Below are 23604 nucleotides of genomic sequence, written 5' to 3'. Positions count from 1 at the left end.
CTGTAGATCCTCCACTGTAATTCTTTGCATGCAGGGCCTGAAAGTAAGGTAATTCAATGGTGTTCAGCCATATTTACAGTTTCATGGAACTGCGATCCAGCTGGAAACATATCTCTTGCAGTCTGTGTTATTTTGGAAATAGTGAAGAAGGGCACTTCCAGTAAAACACAGCTGTTGTTTCAGGGATACTGAATTAACAGAGATCAAGTAAAGGAAAGAAGAATGTTTGCACCAAACATAGTAACCTTCATGTTTAACTAGAGTAATATTACTAAAACAATTCAAGCACCATGTCTGTAACTCATGAATAAGAATTCAGGGCAAGGCTATGGGGAGGTCACTTCAAATGTGGAGAATGCTGATGCTTGAACAAAGGTGACATTTAGAAAGAGAAAGAGGACCAGGCATCGTTCTGTTAATCCTTCTATTAATCTGGAGTTACACAATTGATTTCAAGTTCTCCCACTAATAACAAATAATGAGGACATACAACACCTCAGGGAGGATGAGAGTTCTTAGACACAACTGAGTGGACTGTCCTTGATCAATGCATGGGGGATATTTCTGAGTAGGAAGACAGTTTGTAAACATGGAATTCGCAGTCAAAGAATGGAGCAGAGGCTCTTTCTCCAATCGTAGATGAGGCAGAACAAGAACACACTAGGGAGAATGAGCGGGTCTTGGACACTTCAGACTTGATTATCCTTGATTAATGCAAGGGGGATGTCTCTGAGGAGGCCAGGTTAGAGCTGAACAATCCAGTTCAGCATCAGGGTAAGTTTTCAGGAAATCTGCAGAACACCTTACAGGAAGGAGACCCTGTCAATATTCAAAGGAGATGGATGTTGGTTGCAGGCAACACCCTCCTGAAAGGAACAGAAGCAGTGATTTGCAAACCTGAAAGGGTGTTTAGAGAAATATGCTGCCCCCCGAGGCAAAAATCCACCACATAACGCAGCGGACTGACAAGGCTCATCAAGCCCACTGACCTTACCCCTTTTATGTTGGTTCATGTAGGAACTGCAAAGCATAGTCTTCAAAAGATTAGAAAGGATTTTGAAGCTCTTGGAAGAAAGCTAAAAGTTCTTAATGTACAGGTGTTCTTTTCATCTCTCCTCCACGTTGTACAACACAGCCCAGGAAGAGCAAGAAAAATAATAGGGGTGAATAACAGGCTCTGCAGTTGATGTCAGGAAGAACCATTTGGCTTCCTGCACCATGGTCTGCTCTTCCAGGAAGATGGCCTACTGACATGGGATAGGCTGCACCTTAGAGAAGTCAGAAAGAATGTTTTTGCTCAGAGAATGGCAATCCTGATCAGGTGGACTTTGAATGAGATTGTGTGAGGGAGGGTGACATTATTCTTGGGAACAATAGTTTATCAAGGCTCAGAATGAACAGACAAAAGGCTAAAGAGAGGGTTGGACAAACACAACAAGTCTCAAGCAGTGAGAATACAATAAGCAGCTAAGAGAAATGTCCCATAGGCTTAGTTGACTTTACAGAGCATGGGAAATGACCAAGATGAGCTGGAACCCCTAGCATAACAAAACAGTTACGATGTAATAGCATAACTGAAACCTGGCAGGACAAGTCCTATGACTTGAATGTAGCAATGGAGGGATATAATCTATTTCAGAGAAATAGACCAAATAGGAGAGGGGGTTGAATAGCATTATATATCAAAAATATTATTTACACACATGAAGAGATGCAAGACTTCAATCCTGAAAACCAGGTTGAGAGCATCTGGATAAGAATTAAGGGAACAAGGACTGAAAAGTTGTAGTTGTGTGGCTCAGACAGAAGAACTGGGTGAAGCCTTTCTTGACAAGATGACCAAACATGCAGAAAGAAGAGATATAGTAGTAATGGGTGGTTTCAACTGCTCTGGTATTTTTGGGAAAACAAACTTTGCCAAGAGTACAAAGTCCAACAAATTCCCCTCTTGCCTTGCAGACAATTTTATTGTCCAGAAGGTAGAAGAGGCAACAAGGGAATCAACTATTCTTGCTCTGATCCTAAACAACACTGAGGATCTGGTCAATGGAGTGGAAGTGGTGGGATTATTAGGTGGGTGTGACCATGTGCTCCCTATTCAGCCATGGAAACACAGTGGGCGATCTTGGACAAGTGCTACTTTCCCAGCCTCAGAACAAACTTGATAAGAAAACTCCAGGGACACCATCTTTCAGAAACATCTTGAAGGCACATAACAATAAAAACAAAGTGAACGAATGAATGAATTAAATGGCCAGAGTTTAGAAAAGTCACCTAGAAGAAGACTTGGTTACTTCAGATTCCTGACAATTAGTCTCAGGTTAACATTTATATAGCCCAGTTTCTTAGGCAGAGTTCAAGCTTGAATAAACCAACTGTTTGTACTCTGACCTTAATAGCTGTGAAATATTCTGCCTCAGGATGTGGTGGAATCTCCTTTTCTGGAGGTTTTTAAGCAGAAGCTGGATGGCCATCTGTTGGAGGTGCTTTGATTGTGTATTCCTACATGGCAGGGGTTGGTCAGGATGTCATTTGTGGCCTCTTCCAACTTTATGATTCTATTAATCTGAGAGCAGAGTCATGACTTGTCTGGAATTGTCTTTGACTCGAGAATGTCTAAGTTCCCATAACTGCTGAATCACTTCCCACAACCAGTGGATGCCTACTCTCATGATACTGGCTAGATTCAAACCTGTACTGTAGGTACAGTAAGATCATGTACAGAAGGCATGATAATGTTTACTGCAGATGCCTCTTCAGACACTGTTCTCATTGAGACACATGATGGCCAGCATCATGACATATGCAAGATGAGTTACCCAGATCACAGAGCCAGGCCCTGAGTCTCCAGTTTTCATGGGCCAGGATGCAAATGCTCCACTTTTAGCGAGCTCAGCCTGAGGCAGGAGGAAAAAGGCTATGTGTAAATCAGCTTAGCTGCTAGAGCAGCAGCTTGATTTGTTGCGTATAAAATAAAGGGCTTCTAACCCTCAAATAGAGAGCACCTGCCAATCCTATAACAGAAAAGCTTCCTAGACCTCAAATAATAGATGCCACTTATGGGACATCAGAAAACTCCAAGCAGGGCAGAAAGAAACTCTCGCTCCCCCAAAATCATGCAGAGCTGCAGATACTAGTCATAGCAGATAGTTTGGGCTCAGATAGATTCCGTATAAGGCAGCCGTCCTAGAACATATGCTCCAGGGAACTGAAGCAATTCTTCAGATTTATTGCCAGTGCTGGAAATTTTTTACTAAGTCTTATTTAACAACAAGAAAGCCTCTTAGAACGACATCTATAGGATAAGCTGTTCATGGCCTGTGCTTCACATAATTCATTCAGTTCCATCTGCTTGTTCTTCATGCTGCTTCAGTGCATTCCTGCCATAGGGCTAAACTACATGCTGCATTAAATACAGAGTATACAGCTTCAAGTTACTGCCTTCGTGAGTCAAACCTAACTGTGCAGGGCCTTGATCTGGAATGGGCACACCGTGTATCAGTAATAGGGACTCAATGCTCCCCAAGCCAGTTTTTCTCCTTAAGTTTCCCCCTATATCACAAGATATAAAAATGGGGGCAATGAATGTCACCCCTTTAAAGTCCTTATGAAAGGGGAAAAAAATATACAGACAAAACACCTGGGGAAGGTCTGAGCCTTTCACCTGTACACATTGCGAGTTAAAAAGTCAAAATCTCTAACACCCCTTCTACACTGCCACTGTGTTGAACTGATTATATGGCAGTGTAGACTCAGATAATCCAGTTCAAAACAGAAAACGTGGATTATCTGATTTGATAATCTGGATTACATGGCAGTGTAGAACAGGCCTAAATAATAATAATAATAATAATAATAATAATAATAATAATAATAATAATAATAATAATAATAATAATAATAATTTATTTTTGTATCCCGCCACTATCTCACTGAAGGGACTCGGGGCGGCTAATACGGGGCCAAGCGCAAAAGACATAATATAAACAAGTTAAAATATAAAACAAGACAAAACTGCACACTACAGATAAATTAATATAGAATGTGCACTAACTCAATTTTTAGGTGTGCAGAGGAAATCATGTTGATGGTGTTGAGATCTTTGATGACACATCATTTTGTGTGAGTGTATGTATGCCTTCAAATCAGTGGCTAACATATGGTGATACCACAAATTTCATATTGTTTTCTTGAGCAGGGAATACTCAGAGGAAGTTTCTCCTCTGAAATATGGCTTACAGCACTTTATATTCCTTGGTGATCTCCCCTCAAACTACTAAACAGAGCTGATCCTGCTCAGCTTCCAAGACCTGGTGCCTTTAAGGGATTTAGGCTGTTGATTCATCACTAGGTAAAGGTGCAGGTTTTTCCCTGACAGCAAGTCCAGTCGTGTCCGACTCTGGGGGTTGGTACTCATCTCCATTTCTAAGTCGGCATTGTCCATAGACACCTCCAAGGTCATGTGGATGCCATGACTGCATTGAGTGCCGTTACCTTCCTGCCAGAGCGGTACCTATTGATCTACTCACATGTGCATGTTTTCAAGCTGGGGCTATCAGCAGGAGCTCACCCCGTTCCCCGGATTCGAACTGCCAACCTTTCAGTCAGCAAGTTCAGCAGCTCAGCGGTTTTATCCGCTGTGCTACCAGGGGCTCCTGATTCATCACTAGTGACTGTCATTTGGGAGAAATGACACATTTTGTTCATATTTAACTGGCATCCTTTTTCCTTTCACCAATGATGTGATGGAAAGTGATAAAATCTGGCAAAGCCATCAGATGTGTCAAATTTTAGAAGCAAAGTAGAATATACTTGGAATTGAGACTGATAAGCTGTAAGGCCTGTTCAGAAGATACCAACAACAAACTACCTCTTTATGTTCTAAGAAAAAACGTAAGAAAACCTGATGGAGTTGTCCTTAGTTGATGCCAACCTGAAAGTGCACAACTACCGCTATTCTTAAGCCCAAATAACCAGTGTTAGTGTCTTCCATGTCAGTTTGAAAGTATGTGAAGTTACTAGAGTTTCAGTTCAAACTTAAAAAGAAGCAATCCAAGATGCTTCATTCTAGCCATAACTCAGAGTGCATCTACAATGTAGAATTAATGCAGTTTGATACCACTTGAACAGCCATGGCTCAGTGGTGTGGAATCATGGGAATTGTAGTTTAAAAGGCTTTTAGCCTTCTCTGGCAAATATTGTGATTACTTCACCAAACTACAACTCCTGTGATTGCATAGCATTAAGCATCAAGAGTTGTGAAACTGCATTAATTCTACATTATTAAGTCTATGAATGCATATGCTACTTTTTTCTCTCAGTCTCAAAGGTAAAGATCCTTTACATACTTACATTCCATATGTCTGTGAATTTAGTTTACATAGTCAATAAATGAAATCCATTACTGCAGAAAAGCATGTTTCAGGGAGGAAAGATAGATACTAGTGTCTTTTGATGGGAAGCATGAGTAATTGAAGGAGTTCAACATTTCAGAGTTCAAGTTCTTCCTACCTACCTACGGGTTGATGCCACAGAGGCTAAAAAAACTCCTTCATTTTGTGTAATGCATAGAACAGCTCAAAGAACTATTGCCGGAAGACAGTATAGAACTAGACGTATGAACCATTATTTTTATTCAGCACAAAGGCAATCTTACAATCAGGTTGTGCCTATAGGCCAGAAAATGACACCATTTGTTTTGCAGGAAACATTTCAGAAACCTACAAGAAAAAGGAAATCCGGCAGCCTATGCTTCAAATGAAGTTTTGAGAGAAAAAAAGAGCAAAACAGTTTTGATCCTAATGGAAAGCAACATAAGCTTCCTCTGATGAAAATAATTCCTGATTTCTTTTTAACATGCAGAAGAGTTTTGCCTGTGCTAGGAAAGTCACAGTAAACTGCAGTGTTGCCATTGGCATTGTCTTACAAGGCTGTCATGAAAGTGCTCCAAGACTACTGTAGGCAGTGGATTGCTTGTACAATACAATTATGTGCCCATCCAAGTGACCACATAAGTTGCTTTTCTGACAACATGCCAGAAAAATGTCTGCTTGCACTGGAGATCTTTGTATGAGAGGGCAATTTCCCCTGATACTTGTTGAACTTCAGCTTGTCTGCCTGCCATATTCCTTTTCTTTGTGTTGTATACTTTCGTTATTCAGTTTTTACCTAACCAACATAAAATTAATTTATTTCTAATGTCAGAGGCATTCTTCTGTTGCAAATCATGTGAGCTACCCTGAGGCAGAGTTTGGAAACTTTATCGCTTTGGGGAAGGAACACCCCAACTATAGTGCCATTGGCCACGTTGGTTGAGGTATTCTGGTGCATAAATCCATTTGATAGTCCCAACTAGAGTAGAATCATAAAATCATGAGAGTTGAAAGGGACTGCAGGGGCCATCTGATGCCACTGTATGACTGCATAATTGTATGATTCTAGGGCTTGAAGAGTAGTAAGTGGAGGGATAGTTGCCACCACCTCTAAATTAAGCAGAAGGTGCAAGGGACGAAGGCTCTTTTAGGCAGGGGGAAATCTTTTTATCCCACCGCTGCCACCATTAAATGCAAGGGTCCACTTCACAAACAGGCAGGGGGCAATCCTTCTTTCAGGATCCCAGCCACTGCCAGCTATAAACCCTTGAGTCTGTATGTGTGCATGTACAATATGATGTGTCACTGAGGGGAAATATGTGAGACAAATCTTCTGCTGATACTAAGTCGAGCAATTCACCACTCAGAAAACACTTTCTTTATTTAAAACAGAGAACTATTTATTTATGGTTACTTTAGTCCGAAAATCGTAACTTGTGGCAATAGTTTACTTCTTCAGTTTCACTTATATACAATATAAGCCATATCTTTCATTCTTCAACATTAACCACTTGACTGAAACTTTGTCTCTACCCTATTCCAATTCCTCAGCTCTTCCTCACTAGAAAGCCCAGATCTGACTCAATAATAGTCACTCCTTCCTTCAGTATTTCAACTGAAGTCCCAAACTTAACCTTAGATCCTTTTCCTTCTAGCTCACCTGGCTAGAGACTACCATAACTGAACCTCAGACACACACATCTTTTCTCTAGTTTCCCTCACTAGAAACATCAACATCACTCCACTCATTTCAAAACATTCTCTTCCTCTTCTCCTCCAGCTAGCTCCGCCCCTTTCACTAGCTTAGAAATTGTTACATTTCTACCGAAGCAGCTACGTTACCATGGTGACACATGGCCAATCATCAGTAGCTAACTTCTGCCCACTTTTATCTCTAAATCAACATCAAATAACATAGGCAAAAATTACCAATAAAATAATGCTTTCCATTACAGAAGGGAATCTATCATAGTTTATCTAAGAAATACAAAGCATAGATGTGTAGTGAAGTTCTTTAGAATCATAGAGTTGGCAGTGGCCTCACGGGACATAAAATCCAATCCTTTGCTTAGTGCAAGATCTGCTAAAGCATCAGCAGCATAGAGTTGTCCAGCCTCTTTTCATAGAGATCAATAGAAGGCAACCCCCAACATCTCTTTAGGCCAGTGGTTCCCAACCTTTTTTTGACCAAGGCCCACCTAACCAGGGCCCACTTTGACCAGGGACCACACTTCAACATTAGTACCAAAAGGTTACAAATCAGTTTTTGGTCAACTTTAGATTTGGTCTGGTTATTGATTCAGAAAATTGCATTGGATTGACCACATCAGCTCTAGTTTCTGATACAGAACATATGCCATCCAGTAGTCACCATCTGCTCGCCCACAGAAAACCATATTTAATAATCTAGAGATGATGTGGTCTATCCAATGCAATGGTCAGCTCTGTGGAAAAGAGTGGAAATAAAATAAATAAATAAAGAGGAAGGATGTTTGTGGACAAGATTTTCGTTCTCGTGGCCCACTGCTGGGCCACGGCTCACAGGTTGAGAACCACTGCTTTAGGCAGCTGCTTCCATTATTGAACCTATCTTACTATCAAGAAGTTCCTTCTATTGTTCAATCAAAATCTAGCCTCCTTGAACTAAAGATATTAGACCTGGCCCTACTTTCTGGAGAAGCCAAGAACAAGTCTGCACCTTCTTCTTTGTGGCAGCCCTTGAGGCATTAAAGAGGGCAATCATATCATCCCTTAGTCTTCTCTGGACAGGCCCAGGTCCTTCAACATTTCCTCATATGTTTTGTTCTCCATACCTCTTATCATTCTTGTTGCCCTTTTCTGAACCACTCCATCTTATCCATATCCTTCTTAAAATGAGGTGCTCAGAAGTTAATACCATACTCCAGATGAAGTCTGACCCCAGCATACAATATAGTGAGACTACTACTTCCCTCAGCTTGGAAGCTTTGCTTCCACTCATGCAGGTTAAATAGTATTGACTTTTTTTTGCTGTAGCACTACACTGATTTGATCCATTATCTTTGATCAGATCACATCAGCCCTACTTTAATGAGACAATTGAATTTATTAACAAAGATATACAGAACAAAGGATTGGTGTCACTGTCAATTTAAACAGAGATGTTTATTGTAACTTCAGAATTCACCCTAACACCTCACAGAGGGAAGTAATTTCTCTTACATGCCTCAAATGAAAGCAGTTTCTCTTTTTACCTCTCTAGAGGCATACCATGGATTTCATGGAGTTTTGCCAAGGAAATCTAGCAGAATACCTAAAGCTTGGGAAATGGTTTTGCAGCTATTACCATGATGTCTGTGGGATTTTAAGAATTCTTGTCTCACTAAATAATTTTTCTGAACCCTGTGAGTACCACTTATATCCCCCCTATCACAAATACACACCAATGAAGGACATCATTAAGCATTGAGATAGCTCAGAATGCATAATTGATAAAGGATGATAAAGAAGGCCACTGCCAATTGCCCACTTGAAAAGGAAGGAAGACAGGAAATATAACAGGAAGATACTGTTATGCTCTGAGTCTTACAAATGAGGTTAAAACAGTATTAGATATTATCTAAATTACCTAACACTGAACATTTCTCATGCCAGCTCCTCATTTCATCAATGTAAGAATATAAAGAGAACCTAGCTGGCATGTTTTCCCTTCTAAAGCAGAAGCCTCGGACAGAAATTAGATGTCAAAGGAACAGCATCCTTCTCTTGTTTTCTCAAATCCTAGAAGCCACATGCAGACTTCTCATGGTCATTAATAATCTCTTATCAGAACTCAGAAAAGTTATTTTTGCAAACCATAGCTCCCCAAATCTCTAGTCAACATGACCATCTAAGTTGGTGGCCATCATACGGGTTCAACCTTGAACTTGTTAAACTTGGGAAGAGTAGTCCCAACACCACGCCAAGCCATCAGATTGACTTCTTTTTCAAATTGTGCTGATAAAATGCTGCCATTCAGTACATGAAGAGCATGAAATAAGTTATGGAGTTGCTCAGAATCCCTAAAGCAGAGAAATCAAGCTTGTGGCTTTCCAAATGTTTGGGCCACCAATGAACTCTCAAGCTCTAGCCAGGAATGTTGAGTGTTTAATTCCAAAACAACTGTAGGGCCATAGGTTTGATCCCATTACTCTAAAGCATGAAGTGGTTCAGGATGATGATAATGAATGAAATGCCAATTCATTTTGGTTAGCTCCCTTAAATTAAAAGGTCTATGTCATTATGGGACTCAAACACCAAAGGCTGCCTTATCTGAGTCAGTACTTGAATAGCTATTTGACCTAGTGCATTGTGTGGTACATCTGCCTGCCCCTTATGCTAAGGTTAGCATAATATTAATGCCCATTGACCACAACTATTTATTTCCTTAAAAAAATGCTGCAGACTGGCAGCAAATAGCTTGCAGAATAGCACTTGCCCATGGTCTACCATTTTCAGTAGCACACATTGAAGCAATTCTGCATCTCATCATGCCTAGCTATGTTTGTTTTCATTTGTAGACTGGAAGAAAAGGGGCCAATGTTGCTGAAAGGGAAAGTCATGTTCATTATAAGGCAGATAGGATGAAATGAGAATGTGTAGAACACATGATATATTAAAATTGCCCCATAATAAGCATGTACCTACACAGAAGAGTTAATAACCAACGCTTAAAAATAAACTACAGGCAGCACTCAAGTGAGATTTAAGAAGCTCACATTAGCTCTTCTTCTGTATCTCAAGTTAAGAAGTTTTCATCAACCTCACAGGGTGAAATACATTTTGATGTGGTTAAGAGGAATTCATTGTTTTCTCTTTATCTGTCAGCAATCCTCCAACCCTGAAGGAAGTGTTTCCTGATGGGCAATCACATAAAATCAAAGCAAGAGATTAGAATGCCTCCTTTGGGAGAGCCCAAACAGGAACATTATGTTTTCCAGTTACATGTGCCTTTATGGCTGGGAAATGGAGTTTGTGGTGCAAAGCAACAAACATTCATTTTTCTTCTTTCCTTTTTTGCCCATTGTCAGACATATCTTCTTAAAGTCAAAGACCAACAGACTTCCAGTTCTACTATAGTCTTCTCTTGTTTTGTGACTCTCCAGGGTCTTAGCTGGCGAAAAGAATCATTTGATCTCTGAGTCTGCTGGCCAGAATTTACTCAGGACACCTAATCAATTCCCTTTAGCAATCCTGGAAAGACAGAAAGACTAATTTAGCTTACATAGGTGTGAACACTGACTGTGGCCTGAAATAATCTATCCTGGAAGGGGCCCTACTTTGAAGTGCTAAGTGAGGATCACACAATTTCAAGCTTCGGTGCCAAGATACCATATAGAGAAATCTGCTGTGGACTGCACACTTGAACAAGAATATGATAATATGACCCCCATATCCTTGGGGGATATATTCTAAGACTACCACCCTTTGGACAACTGAGATCACAAGTAATAACGAAACATATTTTGACTGTACTTGTGCCATAAGCATCTAAAAGAATAGCACTGGAGTACATAGAGAATCCCACAAATAATTGGAAGAAAGGGGCTCAATTTTTGCACCATCAGAAAATACTGTTGACTTCCATAATGACAGAAGTGGGTTAGGATAGCATAAACTAGATTTATATTATTGTAGCTCACTAACAGAATGACAGCCCTCATTTACGCTGATTAGCACAGGTCCATTAAGATCAGAGGGTGGGCAAGACAACAGAAGTTATTGGTAAAGACAGAAACACAAACTAGGAGAGGCTGCAGTAGTTTGCTTTTGCCTGAGTCTACTGGGAAGGGCAATACTCTTCCCATTATCTCCTGCTTGTTCAATTCATTAAGTGCAAACTACTTTTGCACTTTGAACTCAGCAGCAAATGGAGGAATCTGAAGGCAATGGGGGAACTAGGAAATGGAAAAAGAAACTGGAACATTTTAAAAGCACCTGGAAAAAAGAGATGGCAGAGGATAAACAGGGACCGTCTTTACCAAATCAGAACAGTTGGAGGCTATGAATGGTCACTATCAACAACATGCCAAATTTATAAAGATGTCTAAAACCTGGAATGCCCATTATAATCTCATATGAGAGTGCTAAAATACCAGATTAATAAACTAATGGAAAAAGGTTTAGAAAAATCAACCAATAATCAAAACTAAGGTCTAAATTTAAATGTTACTAACATCAGTATAGACCACTAAATGAGAACTTCATAAGTTCAATTGATTTAACTGTCCTAATGTAGAGAGACAATGTAGTTTGAGTGTTGGAATCCTCCCTCAATCACAAAACCCATTGAGTGACCTTAGGCAAGTCACACTCTCACAGCCTTAAAGAAAGACAAACTCTAGGTGAAAGATCTTGCCAAGAAAACCCTGTGATAGGTTTGCCTTGGGGTCACCATAAGTTGGAAATGACTTGAAGACACCCAACAACCACAATTGTCACTGGGAGTAACAGCAGCTCTTCAGATGTTAGTTTGTAACTACTATCAGCCCTAGCCAGTATTGTGAATGGTAAGGAATGTTGGGATTTGAAGTCCATCAATATTTGGAGGTCTATATGATTCACCCTCCCCATTATTTGGATTTAACTTGGCCAAACAAGCAATTCAGCAGTACAACCAATCAAACCACATTAACAAACTTCATAACTTGTCCCAGTTCTTCTTTGACACTGCTTTCAGCTTCCCAGTAAAAGCCATCTCCTTAATCTATTCTTATCAGAGATTTCATTTAACTGCTAGCACAGACACTTCATTGAAGCTGCTCTGCCAGCATGTTTCACTTTGATACAAAGGGACCAAGGTCAGCAAGTATTTTAGTACACTAAATATCAGGCAAATGCTCTTTATAACTTAGCAGGAGAGGTCTTCCCGATTCACCTAGGTGAAGAGAATTATATTTCAAACACTCACCTTTATAAACAACACCAGAATTATACTCGCTCTTTTTTATCAGTATATATCGGACATTTCTACCTCCAGCATTGGGACAATTTTGCTTATCATAGAGGGATAGTTTTTCCTATCAAAAAGGCAAAACTATCCCAACTGGAACATTATTGGGCTGGTAAAACAGATTGTACCACTGGAACCAGAATACCATAGAATCATAGAGTTGAAAGAGGCCACAAAGGCCATCTGGTCCAACCCCCTTCAATGCAGGAACACACAATCAAAGCACCCCTGACAGATGGCCTTAAAAACCTCTAGAGAGGGATTTGAACCCTGGACTTTTCAAATCCTGGAGTCTGGGAGGCCAGGCTTCAAATCTTTGCTTGCTTGGCAATAGAAACCTGGTGAGTGACCAAACCACACTCAACCTCAGAGCAAGGCAATGGCAAACACGCTCTGAACAAATATTGTGATTAGGATTGTCAGAAATTGGAAATGACTTAAAGGCACACTACAACAAAAAACAAACAAAATTAGTCCTGTTGCTATGGTTGTTTAGGATCTTTTAGCCAGAAATTGTATTTAAAATGCCTCATGCTGCTAACAGCTTCCTGGTGGCCTGGTTTTGGAAAAGTCAAAGCACAAATAAGAAGCAGTAGCAACAATAGTAACAATAACATCAGCTGAAATTGGAAGGCCATGACCTCTAGAAAAACTCCCAAAGTTACTGTTACATAATTTTAAAGCATTTTGCTTCATTGCTTACTCTATTTGTTACTTTGCTTTGCTTTTTTGTCTCTGAAAACCTCCCAGTTAGAACTGTCCTAAAATTATAATAAAACTCACCTTGGATGCTGCTAAAATTAACAGCTTGCATAAATATGTAAATGCTACTATTACATGGAAAAACAACACTGCCAGTTAATACTTTTATTAGAATATTATTATTTCCTTATTACCCTGTATAAGTAATATTGTTGCAGCTCAGCAGAAACCTCCCCCAGTTTTACTGCCTTTTGTTTTGATTCTTCAATAATTTTCAGTCAAGATAATCTGACATGAAAATCCCAACAGTTTTCGGAATCACACTTTACCAATAAAAATTCGAAATAGACGTTTGTATATGTATCTGATATTTGCCAACATTTCCAGAATGCAAACATTTGATAAACAGTGCTATAAACCACTCTGGCATTGTTTCTTCTTGCAAGATTGGGGACAGAATGGGGGCAGACCACCTACATTGCTCTTGGGAGAAAGTCCCCGAGTATAGAGGAGACCATAACCTTTTGAATTGATGGACTATTAGGAAAGTAGACAGCTGGTGTTCTAGGGACTCAGTCAAAATCCCCTAAATTCCCTTCCAAACCATAAAGGTTCCCCTTTGAAGATGGAGGCTGCTGCTCTGTTATGTGGTTGGCAGAAGGTCTCAGAGTTAATTCTTGTCCTTCAGCAGTGGTTCAGTTGGGTGGCAAATAATGAGGGTTGTTTGAACTTTCAAGAGTATGTCCAAGATGCTGAACCTGTTTGGGGATAGGATTCAGCACACTGGAAAGCTCTTTTAAAGTTTGCATTGAAACCCAACCACAAAAGCTACTAGACCCCACTGTTGTCTTCTCCAGTCAAAAAGATAAAGTGCGAAGTGGCAGGAAAACACCTTTGGTGCTGGACAAACAAAAGAGTACACTAGTGAATATATTGGAATAGCAGGTGAGGATCAAGGAGAAAAGTGTGGGGAAGAAAGAGACACTGGGACATTTTAAAAGCAGCTAGAAGAATGGGATAGTAGGTGATTAATCATAATTGTATCTGCCAGATTGGGATGGCTGAAAGGTATGTCTCTGTTGGGACCAACACTTGGATATAAGGCAGTGTGTGCAACTCCCCGCTCCCTTCAATTTTTTGAGCCATGGCAATGTCACACTCAGCCCACTGGCAGTTCTGACCATGGTTTATATGCAATCTTTTAGATCATAGCCATACTGCCAAATTATAGCAGTTTGACACCATATTAAGTGCCATAGCTCAATGCTATGGGATTTTGGGATTTGTGAGATATTTATCCTCTCTTGTCAGAGAGACACAACAAACTACAAGTCTCAGGATTTCATAGGATAGAGCCATGACAATTAAGTGGGCATCGATGTGCTATAATTCTGGAGTGTTGATAGTCTCCTGGTCTTTTGCAGACAGTTTTGCAAAAGAGCTGAAACTCAGCTCTAGGCCACAATCTCCACATATGTACTGTTTGAGTTGTCATTCTTGGCATTTCCAACCAGGACTGAGAAAAACCTATTTCTGTCTACCTCCAGTTTTGGAGAATTAATTTAATTCACAGGAAACAAGAGATGGAAAGCGTGCTGCTCTCCTAATATTTTTAAACTTTCCACAGTTCTAGCTAGCATAATTAATAAGGGATTCTGAAATTGCAGTTCAATAATATCTGGAGAGCCAAATATTAAGCAAACAGGCTCTGTATGAAGCAGCTTCTCATAGTAGTTAGCAGAGGGCCCATCCAGACAGGGCCCAAAATGCACGAGTTCTTGTGCTTTTATCAGAGGCATCCAAACTATGCCTCCAGTAAAAGAGGAATAATTTGTGACAAAGCAGGAAAACCCTGCTTTGTCACGAATTATCGATACTTCTTTAGAACTGAGCTTTCCTGAAAGGCCCGGATCTAACAGAGTATGGGCCCAATAGGAAGAGATTACTGGGTAGTCTTGGACTACCCAGTCATCTGTCTCCACAGCCCAATTCACTTTTACAGGCTCCATGGACATGGAGAAGCAAAAATGGAACCCACCCTCTCCCCAAATTTTCCCCAAGATTTAAAATAAAATAAAAACTTACTGGGTCACCAGTCCCCTCTGGAGGCTTCCTGGGGCATACCAGGAGGCGGGATGGGGCAAATCACTCTCCACCTGCTTCCTGGCACCAACATTGCTATGTGCCAGGAAGCCTCCAGAAAGACCTAATGGTGGCCTGGTAAATTTTTATTTTATTTTAAAGCTTTTAGGGAGAGAGGGATTTGGGTTGTCCCCATTTTGCACAGCAATGGAGACAACCTACGGGAAAACCCACTGGTTTCCCAGGGTGTGAGGACTCTGAAGCGGGTTTAATATAGGTCTGGAAGTGCCCTGAGACAACTGAGATGTGCATCAGATTTGATTATACCACTGAATTTTTTTTACTTCTAGTTGAGTCCCTTTTGTATTGTCAGAGCTCAAAGTTGTTAAAGGTTTTTTGTTTGTTATTTTTCTCTCTCTCTTTCAGGCAGATAAATCTGCCAGCAAAAGAAAAGATATCTATTTATTTATTCTTTCAAACTCCCCCAGGAAAGAAAGTTTTTACACCGGGTTTACTCTTACCAAGAGGTTCTTTATAGCTCAATAGAGAAGTGGTATTTAATGGGATTCAAAAGTCATCACCTTTTCACTCCTGACATTCCATTACTATGCAGTATAGGCATGCTGTTTCTTGCTCTCTAGCAGTCACATACTTACTTGCTCATTCATTGAATGAACTGATGATACTTTCAAACGAATCCAAGTGAAAATATACCAACTATTATTGTGGTTAATTTTATCACTTTATATTGGTGTTGCTTATTCGGAGGAATTAACATGAACAGTATCTGTTGGAGGAGTCATTGCTCCATTTGAGTCTAGTCTAGTCTCCTTTCTAGAAGTGTGCTTTTTTTCTGTTGCCCACAACTCATTTTTGGCTTAGTGAGATTATTGCTCCTGGAAACAAGTTTAGAGACACTGCAGTATTGCAATAACCTTTTTATGGTGAAAAAGAGGGATTGCATGGTTGAAAGGCAATAACTTTTTCATGTTACACAGTTGTAGCACTTCAATACTACTTTAATTGCCATGTCTGCATCCTAGGGAATCCAAAGATTTATAGTTTCATATAGAGAGTTTTCTGACAGAGAACTCTAGTACCTCTAGTAACTATAAACCCTAGGATGCCATTGGATGTAGTCATGAGAGTTAAAGTGATATTAGAATTGTGCAGAATGGAAGAGACTGGAAAGTATGTTGGAGGCCAGGCATGAATTATTTTGTCGCCCCGGTAGCGAAGTGTGTTAAAGCACTGAGCAGCTGAACTTGCAGACCGAAAGGTCCCAGGTTCAAATCCTGGGAGCGGAGGGAGCACCCACTGTTGCTCCAGCTCCTGCCAACCTAGCAGTTCGAAAACATGCCAATGTGAGTAGATTAATAGGTACTGCTCCGGCAGGAAGGTAACAGCACTCCATGCAGTCATGCCGGCCACATGACTGGAGGTGTCTACTGACAATGCTGGCTCTTCGGCTTAGAAATGGAGATGAACACCAACCCCCAGAGTCAGACATGACTAGACTTAACGTCAGGGGAAACCTTTACCTTTACTTAGAAAAGGCATGTTTGGCCCAGAGTTTATGGCCGCATCGGATGGTACGGTTCCAAGGAAAATGAACCTCTGAAACATGGATATAGTTTAGATCACTGCTTCTTAAACTGTGGGTCCCGACCCCAAATGGGATCACCTTAGCTCCATATTGTCAATAGTAAACGTTTTCTGAACATCGCCTAGTGGCTGTTTTAGACATTTATATGAATCTGTTGTGCAAAATCAATCTGTTCAGAAAGCCTTGGAAATGCTGATTTCATATTGTTAAATGTTTGATTTGTATACCTAATTTATATACATTTATACCTGGGGTCACATAAAAATTTCTCAGGCCAAAGTGGGTTCCAGGTAAAAATAATATAAAAATATTAAAAGATAAAAGAAAAACAATTACGATACCGGAACTCAGCTGAATGCCTCTTAGCTCTCCGTGGGTCCCAGGTGGGAAAGTTTAAGAAGCCCTCATCTACATCACAGATCATTTGAATCCATGGAGGCCTACCTCTCAGTACCTCTCCCTGAAGATTCTTCGCTGTAGTTCGGTCATTCTTATATGTAAGGCTTGTTTTCCTAATTTGGCAATCCCATTCTTTCTCTGCTGGATAACTCCCCCTCTTATCTGAAAGCACAATCATTTGGATCTCCCCCAAGCTACAGTGTGCAACAAACATCTGAGGCTATGGGGCAGTAAGCAGCAGTGTGACCAGTTGTAATGGCCAATATACAACAGGCCTATCCAAATGAATGTATCATATATACTCATGTATAAATCTACCTCACATCTAAATTGAAGACCTGTTTTGGGGCCAAAATTATGGATTCTGAAATGACCCTTGAAAACCTCAAGGATAATTCTGCACCACCACCGCATTCAAAAAGGCCAGAAGTCAGGCCACAGCAGAGGGTTCAGTGATTACTTTAGGTTCTCCTGGGAAAAAACTCCTTATATACTGCCATATAATCTAGGTTATCAAAGCAGACAATCCACATTATCTGTTTTGAACTGGATTATATGAATCTACACTGCCATATAATCTAGTTCAAAGCAGATAATCTGGATTTTTTATGACACTATAGAAGGGGCCTCCAGTTTCTTGGGTTGATTTTTTGACAAAAAATCTAGACTTATATAGGAATATAAAGGGTATTTGTCAGAGTTTGGAAATAAAATAGGTCAATTTATTGTGCAAGCTCATTGAAATGATTTCAGTTATACACAAATAACTTTGAATACCATGGAATCAAGCAAGGGGACCTAGCCATGTCTAGAGAAGTGTTCTTTCTAGGTCTCCAGAGCATTTCATGGTTGCATTTCGAGGGAAGGTGACCACAGAGTCACACAGTAGCATAAAAAGAACACTTCTCAAGGCATCACTTGGTCCTAAATAGCAATTCTATGGTATACTTTGGTCAGAAGTTCTACATTTTCACTTAACCTGGAACTCTATTTTTCAGAAAATATAATAGGGTTTTAGATCAAGTGAAAATTATATTACATGAAAGATGCAGGAACTGATCCCTTACCTAATACAGGGACCTACTGTAAAAGCTAGAAATAACAGCAATTACATGTTGTACAATTTGGGAAGTTTTCTTTCAAATATGTTGTACATTTTTATTATTTGCTTATTAGTATTAGAAGGTGTAGAATTACTACTGTTAGTGATTTTATATTATTGGATATGTTTTATTTAGTATGTTTCTGAAATTAAAAAATGAGTTAAAAAGAAGAAGAAGCAGTAACAGAGATTAACTAAAGTTCCAAGCCTAAACCATTCAAGATCTACCTTTCATCCAAGTCCTGACTTCCATGGATCAAAGTGCTCCATTCATGGAAGATCCATGATTGCTCAGTACCACTTTATACAGTGCCATAATAACATGATATCCCTTATATAAAATTGCAAAATAAAGTTTGCTTTTAGGATTTTTTTTAAAAAAGTGTAGTTTCAGGACATGGATAGTTGAATTCATAGATACAGAGGGCTGATTGTATATATATAAAAGCATTTTCCACATCATTGCGTAATGTTTTGCCAGCACTGGTTAGTCATTTGATGATTTGCAGTTTCCAGGGATATCCTAAAGATAGTTTCCAACTTAATGCTGCCTGATTACTTACAAGTCATTCTCATAGTATTTAGTCGGGCTTTTTTTCTCTTCAAGTGTGTTTGCAAGTACAACCTTAGTAAGTTCTGACTCCAGTGTTCCTACAACCCACAGGTTTTTGGGCTAACATTCTCAACTACTGTCTGTACTATTACAGCTAGCTTTGCTTATTAGTGAAAATTATGAATGGAAACCAATTATAAATATGCTTATTTTTGTTGTTCTTAATTATAACATTGCTTACCTGCCTGAACATGGAAACCCACTGGAAGTTACACTCTCTTAGCCTTCAAGGAAGGTACTGAAAAGCCCCCTCTGAACTTATTTTTCCAAGAAAACACCATGATAGGTTCGACTTATGGTAACCATAAGTTGGAAATTGTGTATATATGTTATTATTTCTTTATATTAAACTGAAAATGTCAAAAAGCGTATTTAAAGAGAAAAGTTATGCATAAAATAGGTACAACTGTAAAAACCAACAAAACACGCTAGTGGTGAGGTGAAATTGTACATTCATGCACAGTGTAAACCAAGAACTGAGCCTATATAAGAAAGTTACATTTGCAAGACATTGTACAGTTTTTTAAAAAAAGAATTAGAAGGAAGAGTTATTATTGCCAATACATGGGGAGCTGAGATGTTTGAACTACGTTTTTTAAAATTCCTCATTATGACACTATTGTTTTTTTTTTAAATGGGGTCTCCTTAGCTCAATGTTAGAGTCACCAAAGGTTTGGCAACAGTATATGGTATTTGGATGCTACCTAGATATTTACATGAATCTTTTAGCAACAATATGCAGTGACAGTGGACTCTGCAGAAAATGCTTCAGTTATACTCCTTAAAAAGGTAAATCAGTCTTGCCAATGCTGATTTATTATTAGTAAATGTATGATTTCTATACCTATTTGAGATACCTATATATCTGTGGTCACGCAAACATTTCTCAGGAGGAAAAGGAGTTATAAGTGGAAAAAAGTTTAAGAAGCCCTGGCCTATGTGACCATTGGTAGGAGAATTAGGAGTGGTAGTCCAAAAAGTAACTTCTGCATGCTCTGTTTATAGCATGGCTTTAGGAATACTTGTATAAATATTTTAGTATTAAGAGAGTATAGAAACATTTAATGAGGAAAGAAAATTCTTACCTTGATAGAGCAAAGATTTCAGGAGGTCTGCGGAGTCTCAGGCTACCTTGCCTTTGTGTAAGCTTCCAGCTTTCCTTTGCTAGTGGTTTCTGAAATGAACTGAAACAACTCCTCCCTCTGGAGTTGAGGCTGTTAAGCATTTCCACACCCATTTCTTTTAATGTCCTCCAAGTAGCTGTTTGGCATGATGAAGTCACCGGTGTTTGAGTAACAGCCATGAATAACACAAAAAATATTATCTAAGATATTGATAGTCTCAGAAGTCAATCCTGCCTGGGTCGGCTGTGATATCTTTTTTTAAACAGAAAGTTTATACTGTTGTGTTTTCAAATATGTTCTTCGTTTATGCAAGCAGAGTTTTGTTTCCTGGGAAATAAACCTGTTGCTTGGCTTATTTCTGGCTTGCTTGAAAAGGGATCAGAAATACATTTATTTCTTTTGGTTCTATTCCAACCTGCACCTCCTCTTTACAAATGTGAAAATTCCCAGTTTCCTTTTTAAGACCGCAGTCAGGGAAAGTCAAGTCATACCTAAATCCTGTTGAAATCAATGGTAAAATATTTGTCATTCTGAGTAACGGGAAAATGAATGTTTGCAGATGAATGTTAATCATATGAAATGAAATTGTTGGTGAAAAGGGAGAAGATATTCAGGAGGCAATTATTTTTCATCTTTGCGTTCCCTTCATCTATCCTTATGCTTAAGATTCCTGTTCAATAGCTCTCTTCTGACCACTTTGAAATATTTCTAAATTTTCTAAATCTCTAAACAGTTTCTTCTTCCTAGAAATAGTAATTCTGTGTCATTATTATTTTTGGCTGTAGGAATAATGCTGCTTTGAGATCATTTTTAAAGCAGTTTCTTTTTGCAAGTGAGAGTAAAAATTACTGTGTTGTACAACCAGTTGGATTTGATTATGTAGGAAAATCACCAAGCTTCTGGGCCTCTTATTGAATGTGGTAACACTTCCCCTTCTTTATAAGAGGAAAATTGCAAGCAGTTTTCCAAAAATCCACAAAAACCACTTTGGCTCAGCTTGTTTGGAGGTTCTAGCAGGGGAACGCAGCTATTGCATACCCGGGACCGAAGACTGGAGACCTCGGTACACTCCTTCTATACCTGGGACGTCATCCTCGTCCACTGAGCACGCTTTATTTTAGCCTCTGTTTTTCCTTGTGAGTTGTTATTACCCATATATACTTGTGTATAAGTTGCAGTCATATGAAAATCATGGATTTTAATATGTCCTGTGTAAGTCAAAGGTCACCAGTAATGTCACGTTTCCCCATCCAGGTGTATAAAAAGGCCAGAAGCGGCCCCACAGCAGAGAGAATAAAAGGGGTGAATGAGTGCTTCTTTTAGTTTCTCCCAAGGTAGATTAAGCTCTAAGCTCTTGCCTTTCACCACTCAGAGAAGGGGTAAACATGAAGAACAGTACTTACATTGATCTGTGGATAGGTTAACATAGTTTCTTAGAGTCACTTTTTTGACTAAAATTTCTATATGCAGCTCAATATGAACTGCCATTCTCATGTATCCTATTTCATTGTCCAAAAATATCATCAAATTACTTAGGGAACTATAATGGAGCCAGTTTAGTGCAGTAATTTCAGTGATAGACTATGACTTTAGGGACCCAGATTAGAACCTCCATTTAGCCATGGAAATCCACTGGATGACAATGGACAAGTCACACTCTTTCATTCTCAGAGAAAGAGATAAGCAACTCCTCTCTCAACAAATATTGCCAAGAAAATCCTGTGCTAGGTTCACCTTCAGAATGCCACAAGCTGCAGATGGCTTAAAGGCATACAATAGTGTTTGGAGAATATAACATACTTTGGGGAGGGGTATTGTGTGGTTTCCGGGCTGTATGGCCGTGTTCTTGATGCTTCGCCTGCATCTGTGGCTGGAATCTTCAGAGGATCATCCTCTGAAGATTCCAGCCACAGATGCAGATGAAACATCAGGAGAAAATGCTGCCATACAGCCTGGAAACCACACAACACCCCAGTGATTCTACCCATGAAAGCCTTTGACAATACAACATATATATTTTTTCCTAGCATGCCTTTGAGGTCTACCTTTTTTATTTGCTTTTCCAGCTATGAATTGTAGGGCACATCTATGCTGATCATTTAGGACAGTATAGAAATAAGATCAGTCGTGCGACAGCTATACTCTGATCCATGGTAACACGGGACAAGACAACCTTAACATGGCCTTGCCCCATGTTACCTAAAAATGGGAGAAAGCCTAGATCCTGCCCCAGAAATCAAGCTCTGCCCAACATATAGGCAGTGAGGACAGTAGTGGCCAATACTTAACAGGAATTGGCAGCAACTATTTTGACTGTCATCCTGCACTCACTGGGCTTGGACTGTCCAGGGACATGGGATAGCAGTCTCCTCTTCTCCTCCTGCATTGTAGTAAACTCTGGCCAGGTTTTCTCTTTTGCTCACCCTGATATCAGCCACAGCAACAGGGAGTGCTGGGAAGGGAGGGAGGAGAGGAGGGAAGCGAGAAGAGGGGGAAATTCCCCTCTTGATGCCCCATCACTGCAGCTGATGTCAGGTTGAATGATGGGGAAAGGGTAGGTGCCTTATTGTGGCCAGAGATCATGCGGTAAATGACATTCTGCACTATGGGCAGTGGGGACTCCTTCTCACTTCTGTGGCATGGTGTTTTGGAGCTCAGCAGCCTGAGGCTGTGGATGCTGGAGATTCTGTCTCAGAGGATGAGGGAAATTGATGGATTTTTCACTGAGTCTTTGTGGGATCAGGCTAAAACTTAGACAAAAATGCAGGCCATTGATCAGAGAGCAGGGCCAACAACTGCGGATGATATAGAAGAGATTGAGGACGTGTGAGATTCTGTTTCTCTTGAGGATCAGCCTTCTCTGCCTTCAGAAGATTGGGAGTTACTTGCACTGTGAGATTAGGTCTCCACTCAAAGAAAGTGAAAGAAAGCTTAATTAGAAGGTCAGAAAGACTTCATGAGAAACAGTCCTTGAAACCCAAGTGCTGAAGGGATGATCTCATGGCTTCTTGGTCAGGTTTGTGTTTAAATTGAGTGATATTTTCCTGGTCTCTTCAGAGCAAACAACATTGCATTAAAATAAAGTTCATGTTCAGCTCTCAAGTTTTCTTTTGTTCTTGGAAAAAATTATGTTTTCATGCTTATGGATGTATGTTCCTGACTTCATGGATTTCATGTACTTGCTACCTTGAACTATCTTTGTATTTTTTGACTATTGCTATTTCATAGCACCTTTTCTAATGCCCATTTCCCCATTTGTATATGCTTTTTGTAAATAAACTGCTGCATTTAGTTCATACTGGACTCTGTGTGGTGCTAGGTGAAAAGGTGTTCCTTCCCGGGCTAGAATGAACACCTGTTGGGCCTGATTTGGCATCTGGCACATTGGATTGGGCCCAAATAATGGCTCTGTGTAGATGTGGCTGTAAGCTGCATACCCACTTATTCCTTCGTTGCCATAGTTCTTGGTAAAGAAGCTAATTACAAAGATTATATTACTCTTCCTTCTCCAAGGGATAGTCATTTACTGGAAATCAACTGCCTGAAACCACAGCTAAGTGATGGAAGAACATGTAATGCCTTCTCTCTTTTGACTTTTATACATGGGCTCATCTAGAAGAGAAAAACATCTCTA

The 23604-nt window shown here is 39.8% G+C and overlaps 1 protein-coding gene across 1 annotated transcript in view; it reads right to left on the bottom strand.

Moving 5' to 3' along the window:
• bdkrb2 (bradykinin receptor B2) overlaps positions 1-20308 on the bottom strand; it is a 35535-nt gene extending 15227 nt beyond the window's left edge. Inside the window, exon 1 of the mRNA XM_003214320.4 lies at positions 19932-20308. Within this exon, the coding sequence (XP_003214368.2) occupies positions 19932-20149 (218 nt within the window). The 5' untranslated portion in view covers positions 20150-20308. The remainder of the gene's footprint in view (positions 1-19931) is intronic.
• Between the last annotated feature and the right edge of the window lie 3296 nt (positions 20309-23604).

This window comes from Anolis carolinensis, chromosome 1 (assembly GCF_035594765.1).
Source record: "Anolis carolinensis isolate JA03-04 chromosome 1, rAnoCar3.1.pri, whole genome shotgun sequence".
In the NCBI taxonomy this organism is placed as follows: domain Eukaryota; kingdom Metazoa; phylum Chordata; class Lepidosauria; order Squamata; family Dactyloidae; genus Anolis; species Anolis carolinensis.
This window is presented reverse-complemented; position numbering and strand designations above follow the sequence as displayed.